The sequence below is a fragment of the Megalobrama amblycephala genome, linkage group LG20 (genome assembly GCF_018812025.1).
Source record: "Megalobrama amblycephala isolate DHTTF-2021 linkage group LG20, ASM1881202v1, whole genome shotgun sequence".
Taxonomy (NCBI): Eukaryota; Metazoa; Chordata; class Actinopteri; order Cypriniformes; family Xenocyprididae; genus Megalobrama; species Megalobrama amblycephala.
The window spans coordinates 3,061,574-3,083,984 of NC_063063.1; the positions used below are offsets into that span (position 1 = coordinate 3,061,574).

Sequence of the window (22,411 nt, forward strand, 5' to 3'; positions counted from 1 at the left end):
AAGGATCATGTGACACTGAAGACTGGAGTAACGATGCTGAAAATTCAGCTTTGCATCACAGGAATAAATTACTTTGTGAAATATATTCAAATAGAAAACAGTTATTTTAAATTGTAATAATATTTCACAATATTACTGTTTTTACTGTATTTTTAATTAAATAAATGTAGCCTTGGTGAGCAGACGAAACTTCTTTTAAAAACATTAAAAATCTTAGTGGTTCCAAAATTTTGGACTGTACTGTATATATATATATATATATATATATATGTATATATATATAATTGTTTTGTTTTGTTTTAGTGAAATTGATGTGCTGTTTTATTTCTAATGCAATGACATTCATACATTTTAAAGTGTGACTAAAGTGTCCAAACAGATCCATCCAAACGTAAAGATTAGCATGTTTATTAAGAAAGTCCAGTCTGGACTTTTTCTGAGTGGACGTATGCATCTCTCAAAAGATAATATGCCTTCCTCCTCAGATTTGCACTCAGACACTCTTTTATATTCCTCCAATGATGAAAGATGGGCAGAAAATGGGAGAGAGAGACTGAAGATTCGCTACAGGAATCTTCCACATATGCAGGTTTTATCAAGAGTTGATCTGTTATTCTGAGTATGAACAAAACCCCAGTGTTTGCAGTCAACTTATTACAGTTACATCGATGTTGGATGCAATCATGATGCCAGTGCACTTACAAGGGCCGGTGCATCAAGTACATACTTTACCCTGATGTCAGATAAGATTGCCACAAATAAAAGCTCCTACTAACACTTTAATCAGATGTAATACGGATACAGAACCCCTCACAGACCACTTCAGTTAGTTTTAATACTACCAGGTTCTCCCTTGACATTCTGTAAGCCGTATCATTTCACTACAAGTGTTTGCCAGCCGCTTCTGTAATAGACGTTTTCATCTAAAAGTTTTGTAATTTCCTCAGCAGAATGTCTTATATAACAAAGACGCATGTTATGTTGTCTCTATTCCACATACGGACGTAAAAGCATTTTGTCAGCTACTTACTAACATACCCACTGTTGGTATTCAGTTTCCATTTTTAGTAAATCCTAATTGGATCCTAAGTGGTTTAGTTCATATTTTGTGTTTCTGCGTGGGGGGATTGTCATTCTCTAAAGCTACAGAACGATTTAATTAACAAAAACTCTAATAGACCTGCAATCTTTGTTGGTTTGAGAGTGGAAAATGTAGCTATGAGTCATCATATGCAGTCTCGTAACGAGACTTTAATTAAGGATATTTTCAGTGTAATTACAGACTGCAGGCTGGATGGTGCGTGCGTCACTAGAGGATTGAGTTCAAGAGAGGTGTCAAAATGCCACTGTTTATGACGTTTCACCTTTGAGATTGTGTGTTTATAGTGATCTTTTCACATTCCTCTCAGGCATCGTGGGTTAAACTCGGCATCGTCTTTTGAGTTATTGTGGTAAGAGGGATAAGTTATGCTCCATTATGGCCCACAAAAAAGAAAAAATGCTCAATTGCTAAAAAAGGAGCGTTTCTGTCTGAGCGAGACCATTCACAGCATTTGATAGCAATCATAAATGTTAGCCTGGTGTATGGCTCTGTTTGACAAACAGGTACGCTATGTATAGTTGGCGTCCCGTCCATACGGGTTTTGCACAAAAGATGAACATGACGGCACATGCTAGTGGATGAGTTGAATCAACTCCACAGCAACTACATAAATTTATCCACTAACCATTCAGAAACATCCAGTTTCATTCTAAAAGTTGTAACTTCTTCCTGAGTCTCTCCATCAGTGTCGGCTGCGTGAGATTCTCCAGCTTTATTGTTGTTGAGTTGTTAAAGCTCCGCCCTCTTCTGGAAAGGGGGCCGGGAGCAGCAGCTCATTTGCATTTAAAGGGACACACACACAAACAGTCTCCTTTTAAAACTAATTAAAAAAATTGTAACTGGTTTTAACTATAAATTTTAATTAAAACTAAAACTGAAATAAAAACAAATGAATCCTTAATAGCAATATTTAAAAAAGTGAAAAACTAATAAAATGACAAAAACACGTTACTGAATTTTACCTGAATGTATTTAATTGTTTTCACTATGAACATATTTATGCTGATTGTAAACAATTTGAAAATGCATTTTGAAAATATGAGAATTTAAATTAAAGGTGCCGTACAACGTTTTTTCACAAGATGTAATATAAGTCTAAGGTGTCCCCTGAATGTGTCTGTGAAGTTTCAGCTCAAAATACCCCATAGATTTTTTTTTTAATTCATTATTGTAACTGCCTATTTTGGGGCATCATTATAAATGCGCAGATTCAGCGTGCTTCCCCTTTAAATCCTTGCGCTCCCCGCCCCTGAGCTTGTGACTCTATAATACATTGCATAAACAAAGTTCACACAGCTAATATAACCCTCAAATGGATCTTTACAAGATGTTCGTCATGCATGCTGCATGCATGCGTCGGATCATGTGAGTATAGTATTTATTTGGATGTTTACATTTGATTCTGAATGAGTTTGATAGTGCTCCGTGGCTAAAGCTAACATTACACACTGTTGGAGAGATTTATAAAGAATGAAGTTGTGTTTATGAATTATACAGACTGCAAGTGTTTAATAATGAAAATAGCGACGGCTCTCTTGTCTTTGTGAATATAGTAATAAACAATGGTAACTTTAACCACATTTAACAGTACATTAGCAACATGCTAAGGAAACATTTAGAAAGACAATTCACAAATATTACTAAAAATATCATGATATCATGGATCATGTCAGTTATTATTGCTCCATCTGCCATTTTTCGCTATTGTTCTTGCTTTCTTACCTAGTCTGATGATTCAGCTGTGCACAGATCCAGACGTTAATACTGGCTGCCCTTGTCTAATGCCTTGAACATGAGCTGGCATATGCAAATATCATATTAATGATCCCGACTGTTATGTACGTCCCCAATACTTGCATATGCCAGCCCACATTTCCAACATTATAAAAGGCATTGGACAAGGGCAGCCAGTATTAACGTCTGGATCTGTGCACAACCAAATCATCAGACTAGGTAAGCAAGCAAGAACAACAGCGAAAAATGGCAGATGGAGCAATAATAACTGACATGATCCATGATTACATGATATTTTTAGTGATATTTGTAAATTGTCTTTCTAAATGTTTCGTTAGCATGTTGCTAATGTACTGTTAAATGTGGTTAAAGTTACCATCAGTTATTACTGTATTCACGGAGACAAGAGCCGTCGCTATTTTCATTTTTAAACACTTGCAGTCTGTATAATGCATAAACACAACTTCATTCTTTATAAATCTCTCCAACAGTGTAGCATTAGCCGTTAGCCACGGAGCACCATCAAACTCATTCAAAATCAGAAGTAAACAATATAACAGTATACAATACTCACATAATCCGACGCATGCATGCCACATGCATGACGAACACTTTGTAAAGATCCATTTTGAGGGTTAAATTAGCTGTGTAAACTTTGTTAAGGCACTGTTTAAGGCAAGCGCGAGCTCTGTGGGCGGAGAGCACAGGATTTAAAGGGGCCACAGCATAAAATCGGCGTGTTTATAATGATGCCCCAAAATAGGCAGTTAAAAAAATTAATAAAAAAAAAATCTATGGGGTATTTTGAGCTGAAACTTCACAGACACATTCAGGGGACACCTTAGACTTATATTACATCTTTTAAAAACATAATCTAGGGCACCTTTAAAACTATGTCATTAAAATGAATGGACATTTTATATCTGGTTCAAATACATATCTTAGCTAGCCAAAACTTGTCTACACACTTTGTCATGTATCACAAATAAAGCAATTGACTCCAAGCTTAACTATGCAATATGCTTACAAAATCTTTTACAATAAAAGGTGAAGATGTCTTTTTTTTTTTTCTTCATGGCCATTACTTCATATATGCAAAATAGAATTACCATACCATCATTTTTCTATAATTATTCATAAGTGTAACTTTGTCTTTGTGATTAAAAATTGAAAGGGAGAAATGTCAGTAATATAATTACTACACACATCTGTAGCAGCACGTTCATGTTTATTGGGTCAAAAGTGTCCCTCTGCAGAAGAAAGCAACAGCTTTATTAACACAGACATCATGGTGGCGCCGTCCTGACATCATTTATACTGTCGCTGTATGTTCTGTTCTGTTCTCTTGAACGCCGGCGTGCATAATACACTTCTAATGAGGCCTGGACTCTACTAACACACACACACACACACACACACACACACACACACACACACACACACACACACACACACACACACACACAAACACACAAACACACACACCGCTGGATGGATTTCTGTCCAGCTGCTTAAAATTGAATCCTTTATCATTATATTTATATCATCATCTGCCACTGGCTTTGATTTCCATATACAGGACATTCAGTCCATTGATCAAGCATATTAGTGTTCCATAAATTCTTCAGAAATATCAAATAATTTCCATTTAGTGCACTCTATTACGGTAATCTCGAAAACCCTTGATTGAGATTATGAAACGAACACGTTGCACAACTGTTTCTGGATAGTCCATGTGCCAAAATTGCCACTTTCATTCTGGAACAGAACGACCAAAAGTAATCATGTCCTGTTTCCAGTTTTCAGTCTAAGCATTTCCAATAGTTTCCCAAAGTATTTGCCCAGGTGTTGGATAATAGTTTCACAAATTAGTTTGATGTCTGACTGGAGTCCCAGTCAAGTAAATATAATTACACTGCATAATTATTATATGACCCAAAAAATAATAAAATAAAATACTACCTGTCAAACTTTTGTAATAATTCAGATTTTATTTATGTTTTTGATAGGAAGGATCATGTGACACTGAAGACTGGAGTAATGATACTGAAAATTCAGCTTTGATCACAGGAATAAATTACACTTTAGAAAACAGCTATTTAAATTCTAACAATTTCTAATAATTTCACAATATTACTGTTTTTTCTGTATTTTTGATCAAATAAATGCAGCCTTGGTGAGCAGAAGAGGCTTTCAAACACACACATGCACACATATATATATATATATATATATATATATATATATATATATATATATATATATATATATATATATATATATACACAGTACAGTCCAAAAGTTTGGAACCACTAAGATTTTTAATGTTTTTAAAAGAAGTTTCGTCTGCTCACCAAGGCTACATTTATTTAATTAAAAATACAGTAAAAACAGTAATATTGTGAAATATTATTACAATTTAAAATAACTGTGTACTATTTAAATATATTTGACAAAGTAATTTATTCCTGTGATGCAAAGCTGAATTTTCAGCATCATTACTCCAGTCTTCAGTGTCACATGATCCTTCAGAAATCATTCTAATATGCTGATTTGCTATATATATATATATATATATATATATATATATATATATATATATATATATATATATATATATATATATATATATATATATATATGAGATTCTCATCTTATTCATGGAATGTTAGTAAAAACTCCTTGAATTATAACAATTATGAAATAAAACAATAAAAACACCAGCAACAGCATGCAACTGTGGGGTTTTCTGCCCCAAAATCTGGTTGGTCATTTGGTTGATGATTGATATCTTAATAATATTTAATAGCTTTCATATCCAACGTAAAATAAATTCTCATATCACTATCCCATGTCAAAGCAATTGATTATTTAAACTCAAAATAGTTCATGTAATAAAAAATCTCACAAATGTTGATTTTCATGATTAATAAAAGAGATATTAATGTTTTGAGACATCCATGGTCATGGAAAATGAAATGTTTCACCCTATCCTAATGTTTTACCCTATACTTTCTGAGCTGATTTACAGCTGGTGGTTTCATTTATATATTTGGCAAAACACCTCAAACAAATTGCTGTTTTATTCCACATTCTGCCTCATTTATTCCATCTTGTGAAATATGAGTGTCTGCATTAGCATGTCTATTTGAGAGCATGCTAAAGTCAAAACTTTTATTTTTCCCCAATTAGCAGACTCAGTCACCCGGATTGACCTACAGGATTTGCGAAGCAAAACAAGTGCGTATTTCTGCCAGTATTTCTATCTGCCAGTAAAATTGTTTCAGTACATAACCACCATCTGGCTTCTCATCGTCCTCTCAAAAGTTCTTAATTAGGCACTGCGCGATACTCTTAATCACTTTATCTGCTGTAATCGTGGGTGCCGGTGACCTGGGCTGAACTGGGAATAGCTGAAGAGAGACTCTCTGCTCATTAATTATGTGGTTCAGCAGGGTTTAGGTTGGGCTCTAATTCAGCTAAGAGCTGCTCTTCTAACAGGTTGTCATCTGCCCACGATACAGGCATGGACTATGAATATCCATACAGTGAGGAGAGTGATTACAAACAAAACCCCAGCGTCTGCTTTGAGAGGCTCCTGAAAGAAAGAGGCGAGGGAAGAGGGGGGCTCTGTAGAAAGAAGAAAGCATTAATAATTCTCAAAGCTGAAAACAGGCTGTTGTTTGTACATTATGCATGTAGGAAAAGTAAAGGTAACTCAGGTTGTGTGAGGACAGGTCACTTTAATTATTGTGAGAGAGATCCTTAAAAGAATATGCTGGAGAAACATGATCTGATTTGCTTGTCATCAATTCGTTATAAAATATTCAAACGATTGCAAAGATATTTAGCGGTTAAACAAGATACCCTAAAGTTATATTTAACTTCAGGTTTAGCCATATAAACATAAAAAAATATAATTTTTATATTTAATATTATATATAAATAGTGTATATTTCTGTATTATAACATTAAAGGTGCCCAAGAATTCAATATTGAATTTATATTGGCATAGTTGAACAACAAGAGTTCAGTACATGGAAAAGACATACACTGAGGCTCAAACTCCATTGTTTCCTCCTTCTTATATAAATCTCATTTGTTTAAAAGACCTCAGAAGAACAGGCGAATCTCAACATAACACTGTTACGTAACAGTCAGGATCATTAATATGTACGCCCCCCAATATTTACATATGCCAGCTCATGTTCAAGGCATTAGACAAGGGCAGCCAGTATTAACGTCTGGATCTGTGCACAGCTGAATCATCAGACTAGGTAAGCAAGCAAGAACAGCAGCGAAAAAGGGCAGATGGAGCAATAATAACTGATATGATCCATGATAACATGATATTTTTAGTAATATTTGTAAACTGTCTTTCTAAATTTTTCGTTAGCATGTTGCTAATGTACTGTTAAATGTGGTTAAAGTTACCATCGTTTCTTACTGTATTCACGGAGACGAAAGCCGTCGCTATTTTCATTTTAAACACTTGCAGTCTGTATAATGCATAAACACAACTTCATTCTTTATAAATCTCTCCAACAGTGTGTAATGTTAGCTTTAGCCACGCAGCACTATCAAACTCATTCAGAATCAAATGTAATACATCCAAATAAATACAATACTCACATAATCCGATGTATGCAAGCAGTATGCATGACGAACATCTTGTAAAGATCCATTTTGAGGGTTATATTAGCTGTGTAAACTGTGTTTATGCTGTTCAAGGCAAGCGTGAGCTCCGGGGGAGGGGGAGCACGAGATTTAAAGGGGCCGCGACCTATATATCGGTGCATAGTTAATGATGCCCCAAAATAGGCAGTTAAAAAAATTAATTAAAAAAAATCTATGGGAACTTCACAGACACATTCAGGGGACACCTTAGACTTATATTACATCTTTTAAAAAGTAGTTCTAGAGCACCTTTAAGTGTGACTGCATAATTTTATAAAAAAATAATACACAAAACTAATTTCCTACACTCTTAAAAATAAAGGTTTCAAAACGGGGTTTTCACAGCAACAACATAAAAGAACCATTTTCATTGATGCTAAAAGGTTCTTCATTGAACCACCTTTGTTTTTAGAAGTGCATTAAAAATTTTTTGATTGGACTGGATAATAACGAAAATCAGTCAACAATAATGGTAAAAAAGCAGTCCATAAAATAATCTGATATAAACATTATTTGTGGTTTGGGTTGTTTAAGCCACTGCAATGATATTGTTATCTTTTAATTATCTATTAGATACAGAATAAATTAGACATTAATTAGGGTTAATGTTTTAATCGTAATTGTATCACTCTGACACTTATTTTAAAGTGCCCCATGACGCTTTTTCAGATATTACCTTTCATGTAGTGTGTAATACAGCTGTTTGTGAATTAAAGTTCTGTAAAGTTTCAAAAGATCAAAGTGCAGATATGTTTGTCTGCTAAAAGAAAGAGGCGATTCTGATCTGCCTGAAACGAGTCGTCAGTAATTCCAGTCTTAATTTGGTCCTCATTGGCTGAATGTGAACTTTGTCTACTTTACCCCACCCTCAAACACTGTAGCAGTAGCTGAGACTGGAAGAGTTTGGTTTGTGTTGTTCATGTCGAAGACGCTGTTTTCTGCTGCCAGAGCAAATCCACTTTGATGCACTTCTAAAGGATGAGATTGATACGGTAAAACTGACGGCATCGTTACTGATCGTATCGCTGTGTATCAAGTGCTGAGGAAGAGCTGAAATTCGGATATTCTAATTTTCCATCACATGCTGTAAGCAATCAACCAATTGCAATCAGACCAATCAGAGCAGAGCACGCTCTCGGAAAGGAGGAGTTTAAGGGACCGGATCCTTGATCGAACTGTTTCAGACACTGTGAGAAAAGAGCTGATGCTGCAATGTGTATTATGAGAAAATGAGAAAGTGTTTTTCATTTTGCATGAAGGTAAACCTATTGTATGAGTCTCCAAAACAAAATTAGGAAACTTTAAAATAGCATAATGGGAGAACTTTATATATTACGGCTTAAAGTGTCTAATCTTTCTCACTATATCAGTCTACTAATAGGGCCTAAAATTAACACTCGGCAAGCACCAAATGCCAATTAACAATCACCAAAATCAGTGTTTGGCGAGTATATGAAATTGTGTCAGTCGCCAGATGTCCGGTAACATTTTTATGAATTCAATGCAATGCTGTGAGAACATGAACGTGAACAATGCTCTGTACAGTTGACGGTCATCACAAGAGTGAGCCTTTCCACTGTAAATATTCAAGCACTAGAACATGCAAAAGGAAATTCGATATACTCACACACTATGTGGGAATTTCAACATTCAAAACATCCAAAGTGCGCGCCCTTGAGCACATTGTCTCAGATAGCGCACACATACTAAGTTGAACTCTCTTTCATGCCTTCCTGTGCTTGAACAGACACAAATTTTCATGCAAAATTATGTCAAAAAATGTCTCAGCAAGTAGTAAACTAGTAAACATAATCGGTTATGTCTTCAGTTGAGAAAGAAAACATATGCTCAAAAACTCATGAAACTTTGCACACGTGTCAGAAGTGGTGAAAATGTACGTCTGATATGGGTTTCAGAATTAGGTGTGGCAAATGGCTCGATAGCGCCACCTTCAAAATTTCAATTAAGCACCCTTCTCACTACGTTTCACGTACAAGTATGAAATTTGTTAGACAGATGTAACAGCCCAATACCTACAAAAAAGCCCCTGGGTGCAAAATCTGAAAACTGAACAGGAAGTCAGATATTTTGAATTTTCTCTGCAAAATGTGCAATTTTTGCCATTTCCAGTCGTTGTATTTTAACTAACTCCTCCTAGAGCTTTAATCAGAACAACATCATATTTGGTCAGTCTAATTTAATCTGCCCCAAACTTCACATGTGTGATAAGAGTCCTGGCCTAAAGACATCAATACACCAATATTCAGTTAGTCATAGCGCCACCTGCTGGCAACAGGAAAAAACATGCTCTGCACTGTAATTCACTCCCAGAAACACATTTAAGTATGCAACGAAGCACCAAACATGCACGTTAAATCTCGATAAAACTTGTCTTTGAAAATGTATGCAATTAAAATTATATTAGTTAACCTCGTAGTTTTAGCTGTGGTATCGAAATTGGAATAGAGGATTGTGAATTTTCACTAGCATCTAAAATATTGGTGTCATAACTGCCTGTTTTTGCTTTATGGCCAGTAAAAAAAAGTCACCAGCCATTGACAGGTGTGGCAAAAAGTTTTAGGCCCTGGTTGTACATATAAATGTTTCATTCACCGATAGATGGCAGCTAGATTTGCAGCGGTCTCTGATTCACTGTAAGAAGATAAAGAAATGGTATGAAATGTTATAATTACCTGATAATAAAGAAGAGTCTCTGAACTTCATTAAAATAGGTGTATGTGGTTGTGCGTATGACTGCATTTGTTCATGTTTCAGGTTGCCAGATGGGAGCACAGGACACGAGGCCTGACCCGACTGTTTGGCGGTCCGTACGTGGCCTGTTATTCCCTCGCTGTTCTCATCCTGCTCCTCAATGTTTACCGTAGCCACAGGTAACAACATCCACCACTGCCTTTGTATTATTTATTGTCATGGGTCAACTCTGTATCGCAATAAATAATGCTGTAAATTGATCAACTGACCCATTTTGCACCAATTTGCATAAGACCAAAGATGCACTGTTTACTTTGCAGCCTTTTATTGATTTCATCAATAATAATACTGCGACATCTGTCTGACGTGGTCATCTGACCACCAGCACATTCGCCGTGCTTATTTCATTTGGTTGATTCTCATGAGTATCTCGTCGTTGCCATGGCAGCCTTCGTCTCTGTGCTGCAGTTGCTGGTGTCATCGACGTTGCATGTGACATCCAGCAGCTCTCTCTGTCTGTGTGTGTGTGTTTTAGACAGGCTGGTGCTATTTTCTACCCCGTTCTGAGAGTGTGAATATGTTGCAGCACAAACAGACACTGAATATGCTACTGAGCTCGATCGCTATCAGGATCAGTCCTGTTACGCTGTACACTTTGAGCTTGCCAACTTTACCAAAATTGATATGCAAGGAAGTATTTCTGTAAAAAGGTATAGCAGACTTTCAGAAGTATGATCAAACTTAGGCATATAACTTTATTATGCCACTTTTTACAAGATGTAATGGTGTCTCCAGAATGTGTCTGTGAAGTTTCAGCTCAAAATACCCCACAGATCATTTATTTTACCATGTTGTTAATGTCCATTTTTGAGTGCAAGGAAAAACATGCTGTTTTCGTGCATGTGTCTTTAAATGCAAATGAGCTGCTGCTCCCCGCCCCACTTTACAAAAGAGGGCGGAGCCTGTACAACTTGTGCCTCCAATACTCTGCTAAAAACAAATAAAACATCTGTTTGGGTTTGAGTACCATCTCTATTGTGGCCACACTCACATGACATTGCAGACTGTTTATGATTTATGGGGATTATAAAAAAAAGAAAAATATTGGGTTGATTTTTTTTTACCATTTATAGGCTGGTTGTTTACACAGTGTAGACCTTATAAAAGTGAATTTTGCATAATAGGTCCCCTTTAAGGGTTTTAAGCACATGTAGGTATTATGTTTTAATTTTAAAATGTTTTAACAGTTATAGCCCCACCTATGGCCCGATCTCCATAAATGTTGCATGCATCTTTAGAATCATATGTTGCATGTGCTCACTTAATGTTCAGAGTTTTCATTTAGGAATGATAGGCTTTTGTGTACACTTGGCCACGCCCATTTTCTAAATGACCCTGTTATATCCAAATGCCAAAGTCCAAGATTTTTGTGATAATAATTGACCTAAAGTGTCCAGAGAATTGGACTGCATATTTAATTTATTTATTTATTTTGAGGTTGAGCGAAAAATCCTATGACTAGTTCACGAATGTACATTTTTCGAATAATCTCCAATAGCGATTTGATTGACAGCAGTGGTCCTAGAGGCAGAGTTGGCCAATTTCTTTTGAATTCTCACAGGCCTCCGGGGTTATGAGTCAAACAGGCCCAGCAAGTTTCGTTCTGATCGGCCTTTGTTAACCTTGTCCAATAGGTGCTCAAAATTCGTTGGCCGACAGCGGCCGTGTTTTTCACGATACATGAATGTCCTCAGAGACAAAGACATTGCATGCCAATTTTCAAGTCCATCGGACTGACTGTTGCGTAGCCATAGCTGTTTTTGTGTTTTTCCCCCCATTTTATAGCGCCACCAAGTGGCCAGTTGCCTTGTCCTTTTTCATGTGACCAAGAGTGATAGCCAAGTCGTGACGTAAGGAACGCCGTTTCTGGGACCAAGCCTCAACTTGTTTCATTTGCAAAAGCCATCAACGGCCGTTTATGAGCGCTATTTATTCATATCAAACATCAAACATTATAAAAAGTTAAACATTTTAAATACTTACAGTCTACACAACAGTCTCCGTGCTCACAGCATCACAGACATTAATATTTTAACGATTTATAAAAGATGAATCACTGTCTGGCCATCTGGAATTTTGCTATTGAGATAAAGGTTATGATTATAATTTTTTTTCGTAGTATTACACCACATTGTGTGTGTATATTAGCATCGTTTGTTGTTTTTCTTGTGGTATGAGACCCGGAACCACTGCCGCGCAAACCGTCATGCATGCTCCGAATGTTTTGGCATCCCGTCACGGACGTGAAATGGAATTTCTACTTTTTTTTCAATAATTATTGACAATCAGACTCCAGTGAATCTTTCTGTACTCGGTTGGTTCAGGCGAAAAACCTAGGACTAGATGGCAAAAGAAGGTTTTTCAAAAAATTCAAAATACCCAAAGAATTTTGAGACGTGCATTTTGTTCATCTTGAGCCAAGCATTCCAATGATGCAAGACAACTGAGTCTGTGACCGAAGGCCAGGATATTTCTGTGACTTTCAAAAAGAGGGAAAAAATATAGAGAGATTGATAGCTTTGGTCAGAAGAAAGGATTACTATTTAGGGAAAAAAGGCCCTATGTGGATTCTTTAAGAAGTCTTCTTTCTTGGGCTACTGTTTTTTCCACCTTCCTAATTTATGTATGTACCACTTGCATGGCAACAAAACAGGGTTTTGTCACAGTGACTGTATGCTAATTTTTCCTTGCCAATGGAAAATGGCCATCTGTGTATTCACTGTTCCACGTGAGGGTTTCTTACTGAGACAGGAAGAAAAGAAAGAAAGAGAGAAATAGCCAGAATGCATTAAGAATCTGAAGTGAAGCTTTACAGACCAGTTCAGAAAAAGACACAGGATTGCATGACAAAAATATGCTTCAGAAAATCTTGGCATTTATTCTTTCCCTCTTAGCAATCAAGAGTGCTGCTTTCATCCTAGAACAGAATGATGAGCAGTCAGATTTACTCCGATAAGTGACCACAGAGCCAATCAGAATGCTTTTTCACATAATGCTCCGCATTAACACTTTTCTCGAAGCCTTTATGTATAATGCATTATAAAGGTATTCGTAAACTACATGTAATCAGTGTTGGGGTAATTTATCACAAGTAATGAGCATTACATCATCAGATTACTTTTTTTAAAAAGTAATGCACATTACTTTTCAGTTTAATAATTTAAACATGTTTAAACTACTAAAGTAAAATTCTCTTCTCCATTACGTAGTCACTTAGACATTTAAACTCATGCGTGCTTGAACAGACAGAAAGTACAAAAGTAACAATGTAAAATAAACTTAAAATAAAAATTAAAAGAGTTGTACAGTAGGTAATATAAACCATAATGTTAAGAGATGTTTTGTATGGTATACATCGCTCTAGGGGTCAGGAAATAGTAAAAGTTCCCAGAATATTGTAATAATATTCTTAATGTGTTTTTAAAAGAAAATATAGGCCATGTTGTTGAATGCATCACTGCTTTAAACTTCTCTGTAAAAATTGATACCTGCATGGCCTGGAAGAGATCAAGCCTCAGCCATCTGAGAAAAATTAATGCAAAACACATTACTTTCCATAAAAAGTAAGTGACGCAACTAGTTACCTTTTTAGGGAGTAACACATTAATTTTACAACACTGGATGTAATGCATTACATCTTTTCATAAATAATTGTAACCAAAGTTAAAATGCATTATAATATTTTACATCTGAAATGCATTATACTTTCTAAAGGTATAGCAATGATTAACTGTGGTTACAATGCATATAATGCATTATAAGGTGCATTACAAGGCATAATTAATGCAACCTGTTGAAAATCACATCTCTTTCTTGAAATGCTGTATGCTGCGTACAGTCTCTGGGGAGGCTAGACTTTCAAAAAGGGAATTATGCACAATCACGTCTTTTCATTTTTAGGCTTCTGTCTATGGGGACAGATTCTGCGACGGTACATTGGACACATTTCCAATCCCCCAAACAGACCCATCTAAAGCTATTAGCATATGGATTAACATCTATTATATTTAGCCACATTCCATTTATAATTAGATTTACTTTAGTGATTAATCATTGCATGCATAATATCTTTATTATTGTGTATGATTCATTACACTGTGGTTGCTCACAAATCCTCCAAGAATTGATGTAGTGAAAGGCAGCGGATGAAAGCTATTCATAGAGTCTCGGAGGATTGGAAGGTTCGCAACGCCTTCGACAATGAAACAAACCATCTATCTGACAGGGACGTTTCATCCGAGGAGGCAAGGAAAGCAGTGCCTCCTCAAAAAACAAAAATAAAACAATGCAAAATGACCAAAGTGTCTAAAATGCTTGTTTTTCTAACACTGTCCAACAGCGGGAGTCCGCATCTCTCCTGCGTCTCTACATTAAGTGTAACTGGGACATGAATTTACATTTGATTTATTAAAAAAAAAACTGAGGACTTCCTCATTTCAGAACACCACTGCTATCTGATGCCTTTTAAGCAGTATTTCACGTTGAAAGCACAAATAACTTTCCCTATGAGGGTTATTATTGATTAATCTCATGATAATGTTAGACTGTTCTACGTGCAGTTTGTTCTGCCAAAATACAATTTCAGCACCTAATCACACATGGAACTCAGTGCATTTATTTCATTTAAGGAATTAAGGGTATTTATCACTTCATTTCTCTAATTTTAGACCCATCACTATGTTCTCACACAATGTTAAACTCATTTGTTCTGTTCTAGACTGTAAAAAAAAAAAGTAGGCATTGAAAAAACATGTATACTGGGTTAAAAACAACCCAAGTTGGGTTGAAAATGGACAAACCCAGCAATTTGGTTGTTTTAACCCAGAGGTTGGGTTGATTGTTTGCCCAACGTGCTGGGCAGTTTTATTTATCCCAGCTATTGTTTAAAAATACTGTATGGCTGGCTTAAAATGAACCCAAAATAATAGTTGAAAGGTGAACATTTATTAATAAGCAATTTAATATGTTTATTGTTTAAAGGTGCCCTAGATTCAAAAATTGAATTTACCTTGGCATAGTTAAATAACAAGAGTTCAGTACATGGAAATGATATACAGTGAGTCTCAAACTCCATTGTTTCCTCCTTCTTATATAAATCTCATTTGTTTAAAAGACCTCCGAAGAACAGGCGAATCTCAACATAACACCGACTGTTACGTAACAGTCGGGGTGTACGCCCCCAATATTTGCATAATGCCAGCCCATGTTCAAGGGATTACACAAGCCAGTATTAACGTCTGGATCTGTGCACAGATGAAGCATCAGACTAGGTAAGCAAGAACAACAGCGAAAAATGGCAGATGGAGCAATAATAACTGACATAATCCATGATAGCATGATAATTTTACTGATATTTGTAAATTGTCTTTCTAAATGTTTCGTTAGCATGTTGCTAATGTACTGTTAAATGAGGTTAAAGTTACCATTGTTCATGATGCCCCAAAATAGGCAGTTAAACAAATGAATTTAAAAAAATCTATGGGGTATTTTGAGCTGAAACTTCACAGACACATTCAGGAGACACCTTAGACTTATATTACATCTTGTGAAAAAGCATTCTTGGCCACCTTTAATTATTATTCACTGAACTTATTAAAAATGTTCATAAATGTTAATTTCCAGCATAGTTTGGGTTCATTTTAAGCAAGCAATACAGTAATTTTTAAACAATATTTGAGTTAAATAAAACTACCCAGCAGGTTAGGTAAAACAACCCAATCGCTGGGTTTGTCCATTTTCAACCCAGCATTCAAGCGCTGAAGGCTGTTTTTAGCCACGATATGCAAAGAATTGACCTGTATGGCTTCAGTCAATAGCGTTTTTATAAAACACTGGCAACAGCAAATATGACAAAAGGAAGAGCAAAGCTAAGTGCATGTTTACCAATATTTTTGACTATAGCTTTGCACCAGTAGGTGGCACTGCAAATAAATTTGTGTACTATTTTAAAGGCAGCGTGGTTTTGTTTTAACGGGGTCATTGCATGGATTTTTTAAATTATTTTAATATGTTCCGTGAGGTTCACTTATAATGTTAAAGGTGCCCTAGAATGCTTTTTCACAAGATGTAATATAAGTCTAAGGTGTCCCCTGAATGTGTCTGTGAAGTTTCAGCTCAAAATACCCCATTATACCACATTTTTTTTTAATTAATTTTTGTAACTGCCTATTTTGGGGCATCATTAAATATGCGCCGATTCAGGCTGCTTCCCCTTTAAATCCTCGCGCTCCCCGCCCCCGAGCTCGCGACTCTAATACATTGCATAAACAAAGTTCACACAGATAATATAACCCTCAAAATGGATCGCACAGGAGGTGCCCTCTTCCAGTGCTCTGTTGTGAGCCACCTGAACCCCCTTGCCTAAGGACGGTGGGACCGGGCTCACACAGAGAGGGTCGATCACTGTTGTTCCCAAAACCCACTCAGTGAGACTATAGATACCACTGGGAGCGTAACCTTACGTCAGATAAGGAACGCTGCGGAACCCATATCCTTCCCCGAAGGAGTTATATGGATAAGTACATATGGACTAACCTTGTAGGTTGTACAACATGTGGAAGTAACTGGGGTGACTCCAACTTGGTGGGTTCTCCCAGAGGGAAAGACACGGGCTTCGATTAGGAGCAACCGTGGAAAGCCGCATATGGGATCCCCGTAGGGTCACACATATGGAACCCAGCCTAAATCCGGTTCTCAAGGATTCAACGGAGTATAGGCCTGGCGACCGACGCTCCGCCACGTCGGCTGCCGAAGGGATGTCGGAGGACTCGACAGGGTCTGCCTTGTAGGGACTCTCTGGAGAAAAGAAGCGCATGTCGCGCAGCAAGCGGACACTAAGCCGGGGCCTCTCCGTGCCTCTGACCTGAGGCGAGAACACGGGAGGAGACCGGCTCCACACGAAGGCTATAGTACCTAGCGAACGTGTTAGGTGTCGCCCAGCCCGCAGCTCTACAAATGTCTGTCAGCGAGGCGCCACGAGCCAGCGCCCAGGAGGATGCTACACCTCTCGTGGAGTGAGCATGCAACCTGAGCGGGCAGGGCACGCCCTGAGCTTGATAAGCCAGGGCGATGGCATCCACTATCCAGTGGGCCATCCTCTGCTTGGAGACAGCCTTTCCCTTCTGCTGGCCTCCGTAACAGACAAAGAGCTGGTCTGAGGTCCTGAAGCTTCGAGTTCTGTCTATGTACCGTCGCAAAGCGCGGACTGGACAGAGCAAAGCCAGGGCTGGGTCTGCCTCCTCCGAGGGCAGCGCTTGCAGGCTCACCACCTGGTCCCTGAAGGGAGTGGTGGGAACCTTGGGCACGTAGCCAGGCCGGGGTCTCAGTACCACGTGGCTGTCGCCCGGCCCGAACTCCAGGCACGATTCGTCGACCGAAAATGACTGCAGGTCCCCTACCCTCTTGATGGAGGCCAATGCAACCAGCAGCAAAGTCTTCATAGACAGAATCTTTAAGTCTGCTGATTGCAAAGGCTCAAAGGGAGCAATCTGGAGTGCTCTTAGCACCAGAGCGAGGTCCCAAGAGGGTATGGAGGGAGGTCGAGGAGGATTTAACCGTCTCGCCCCCCTAAGGAACCTGACGACCAGGTCGTGCTGACCAACAGATTTGCCATCTATGTGGTCGTGGTAAGCGGAGATAGCAGCAGTCTGGACTTTGAGGGTGGAGGGGGACAGCCTACGCTCCAACCCTTGCTGCATCTTCATGCACCTCCGGGAAGAAAGGCACTGGGGTGGGGGACTGAGAACCAGCCCTTGCCACCCCGAGAAACCAATCGTCCAACCGCGAGGGCTCGGGACACGGTGGAGGATTCCACACGAGCCCGACCCTGTTGGCGGCCCGGGAAAGCATAGCCATCATTTCCGGGTCTGAATCGGGCACAGATGTCACTCCCGAAGGAGGCAGCTGCGCCGAATCGTCATCCCCGAAAGTATCAGGCTCACCCTCCGATGCAGCGATCGACATCTGGTCGTCATGGGGAGCTCCGAAGGATACGGATGGTACACACCTCTGGGGTGGTCCACCGCGTTCCCCCGGCAGCTCTACTGGCTGCGGAGTGCACGAGGGATGAGGGTTCCTAGGGGGTTGGTTCCCCGAAGGAAGCGCGCTCACCGTGATCCTCAAGTCACCAGTCCCAGCGCCCGAAGCAACCCTCTGAGGAGGATTGGAACGAGGCGCCGGGACCGGGACTCCACCCCTTTGCAGGAAGTGGAGTCTCGACCGCAACTCCGCGACGGTCATCATCCCACAATGGGTGCATGACTCGTCCACAAACGCCGCCTCAGCGTGCCTTAAGCCCAAGCACGTGATACAGCGCTGGTGACCATCCCGAGGCGCCAGGTAACGACCGCATCCAGAAACACACAAGTAGAACGACATCTTTAAAAAGACGCGAACTACTCGTGTAAGCTCTTTCAGGAACTGCTCTTTCAAGTGCCGAAGCACGCAGGGGAAAGCCGCTGCAGCACAGACAGGGAAATGTGCAGCCTGTCGTGTGCACTCTCCTTGGAGATGCCGCTCTTACCAGCCGTGAAAACAGCTTTTCAGCGCTCTTTAAAGCGCACCGTACCAGCCGTAAGAACGGCTTTCACAGCTGACACACAGCTTTCTTTGCTCAGTGGGCAAAAAAAGAAAATAAACAAAAGGAGAGAATCGGCCCCGCTGCTGTGCTGTTCCACCTGCACCAGACGAGAGAGCAGTAGAGAGAGCTGGCTCGTTCCTTTCACACTCGCTCGTAGATACTACCATGTGTAGTTCGGCTCCGAAGCGAAAAGCTGAAGATGCAACGCACCTGCTGCTCATTATATACCCGCGCTGCGAGGCGAGCAGCTGATGCATATGATTGCATGCCAATGTGCATTGGCTCGTTTAGTTACACTCGAAGTAGATTGGCCTCTCTAGCGAGATTCCTATTCGTCGGTCATCCGACGTACGTCGAAGTGACCGACTGAATGGGAACTCTTGTTATTCAACTATGGCAAGGTAAATTCAATTTTCAATTCTATGGCACCTTTAATAAAGTTTTCACACAAAATATATATATATATATATATATATATATATATGTGGAAAAACGATTATTTTCAACCCTCATTCTGAAATGATCCTTTATAAGGCGCAGCTCCTTTAAGTTCTTTCACTCTTCCATTTGTCCTGTTGTCGACAGACTTGAGTGCGTGGAGTTTGTGAGAAACTGAACCATAGACTGTAAAAAAAAAAGATGGACGACGCACCTTCACTCTCTTCCATTGTAGTAACTGAAGCTGCCGATGTGCCAATATGGTGCTGACATCTCGAGTCTGCGCATAGTGAATGTAGAGCCCAAGTCTGTGCAGTAGTGAGCGCGAAGTGGAGCGGCGATATAAAGGTCCCGCCCAAACTCAGAACAACTCATTATCTTGGTGTGAAATAAACAATTCTGGAAATGTGGAAATTAAAGTTAAAGCTCCAGTCTCCTCCCAACAGTCTTTTGGCACCTCAGTGACTACTTCACTCAGAGAAGCTGTCAACCTCAGCTGTCAATCATGATGTCAGAACCTGTGTTTTTATAGCATCAATAACTAACTAAAAACAAACTTATTTAAAGAACGAACACTTTAACTAACATCAGCGTGATAAAAACCACCTTAAATGACATAAACATCATATTTTGATGTGTAATTTGACTGTTTAGTTTGTCTCACTTTCCATTACAATACATGGAGAGGGCGGGGTTTATGATCTATACTGCATCCAGCCACCTGGGGGCGATCGAGATGCTTTGGCTTCACTTTTCATGACTCGTGTAGCATGCTTGAACTGAACGCGTGTCTGTGTACTGTATCTGACTGAATGCCACACTCAAAAAACACCATTGTATCAGGTTTCTGGTTTAAATGTGATTGATTCATGTTAAATTGACTTAAAACGATTACTCTTTGACTTAACTTGATGTTTTCATATTGGCATAACATGTTTCAATCAAGTAAACCCAACCAGGACTCAATCAAACAGGATTTTCACTTCCCATCATGCTTTGCAAAGGGGCTGAACTAGGAGTGTAAATGTTGAAATAAAGTGTTATTTTTTACCATTGTGGTGAATTGTTGCACTTAGAATGCTTTTTCACAAGATGTAATATAAGTCTAAGGTGTCCCCTGAATGTGTCTGTGAAGTTTCAGCTCAAAATACCCCATAGATGTTTTTTAAATTAATTTTTGTAACTGCCTATTTTGGGGCATCATTAAATATGCGCCGATTCAGGCTGCTTCCCCTTTAAATCCACACCATTGTATCAGGTTTCTGGTTTAAATGTGATTGATTCATGTTAAATTGACTTAAAACGATTACTCTTTGACTTAACTTGATGTTTTCATATTGGCATAACATGTTTCAATCAAGTAAACCCAACCAGGACTCAATCAAACAGGATTTTCACTTCCCATCATGCTTTGCAAAGGGGCTGAACTAGGAGTGTAAATGTTGAAATAAAGTGTTATTTTTTACCATTGTGGTGAATTGTTGCACTTAGAATGCTTTTTCACAAGATGTAATATAAGTCTAAGGTGTCCCCTGAATGTGTCTGTGAAGTTTCAGCTCAAAATACCCCATAGATGTTTTTTAAATTAATTTTTGTAACTGCCTATTTTGGGGCATCATTAAATATGCGCCGATTCAGGCTGCTTCCCCTTTAAATCCACACCATTGTATCAGGTTTCTGGTTTAAATGTGATTGATTCATGTTAAATTGACTTAAAACGATTACTCTTTGACTTAACTTGATGTTTTCATATTGGCATAACATGTTTCAATCAAGTAAACCCAACCAGGACTCAATCAAACAGGATTTTCACTTCCCATCATGCTTTGCAAAGGGGCTGAACTAGGAGTGTAAATGTTGAAATAAAGTGTTATTTTTTACCATTGTGGTGAATTGTTGCACTTAGAATGCTTTTTCACAAGATGTAATATAAGTCTAAGGTGTCCCCTGAATGTGTCTGTGAAGTTTCAGCTCAAAATACCCCATAGATTTTTTTTAAATTCATTTTTGTAACTGCCTATTTTGGGGCATCATTAAATATGCGCAGATTCAGGCTGCTTCCCCTTTAAATCCACACCATTGTATCAGGTTTCTGGTTTAAATGTGATTGATTCATGTTAAATTGACTTAAAACGATTACTCTTTGACTTAACTTGATGTTTTCATATTGGCATATCAATGATTTAACAAACATTTTTGGAGCTGCATAAAATACTTATAATGAGGAGGATGTTTTAAGAAATGAAACTTGCAGGAAGTTTTAATGGTACAAAGATGTCAAAAGATCAAGGCAAATTTTATTTCTCATGTCATGACCTCTTTAATACACAAAAATGTTGTGGAGGAGATACTGTGGTGCACTCAGAAAAATATCTCTTTGAACGGACATAAAAAAATCATGGAAAGGATTTCCACATGATTAAGTTGCTTTATTTCAGCATTATGCAATTCTGTTATTTCAATTTAATGTACTTACGTTGGGTCAACTTAATTTATTAAGGTTGATTCAACTTATTTACTATGGTTGGGCACAGCTTAATTTAACAGTGTCAGCCCAACTAATTTGCAATGTTTTGGAAAATAAATAAAAAGCAATAAATAAATAAATAAATAATGAATTGTTTTCATATACATTGATTTTTACAATTAATCCTTCTTGTTTAATTTTGATGTTCTGTGTTAGAAATCTAGATGTGATACTGGATTCATCCTAAATTGCTTTAACCAAAAACACTGTAAAGCCTAAATTGATCATAAGTCCATTGGTGGCAATGGCTTTACAATCAACATAGGATTACAATGCTTTTGGGAAATGCAACCCAGAGCACTGCCACAGTGATTACTTCCTTATTAAAGTAATTTGAAGGTTTGTTAGCAGGTCCTCAACCCAAGCACAAGTGCAACAATTCACCACAATGGTAACTATTAATTAACAGAAACTTTTAAATACCAACATAATAGAACAGTAAACATTAAAAAGTCTTTCCATTTTCTCATCTTCCTAAAAACTGCTTAAAATAACACTTTATTTCAACATTTACACTCCTAGTTCAGCCCCTTTGCAAAGCATGATGGGAAGTGAAAATCCTGTTTGATCGAGTCCTGGTTGG

The 22,411-nt window shown here is 38.3% G+C and overlaps 1 protein-coding gene across 1 annotated transcript in view; it reads left to right on the top strand.

Moving 5' to 3' along the window:
* Positions 1-22,411, top strand: part of pemt (phosphatidylethanolamine N-methyltransferase) — an 87,777-nt gene that overhangs the window by 21,194 nt on the left and 44,172 nt on the right. Inside the window, exon 3 of the mRNA XM_048170660.1 lies at positions 10,289-10,404. Within this exon, the coding sequence (XP_048026617.1) occupies positions 10,289-10,404 (116 nt within the window). The remainder of the gene's footprint in view (positions 1-10,288; positions 10,405-22,411) is intronic.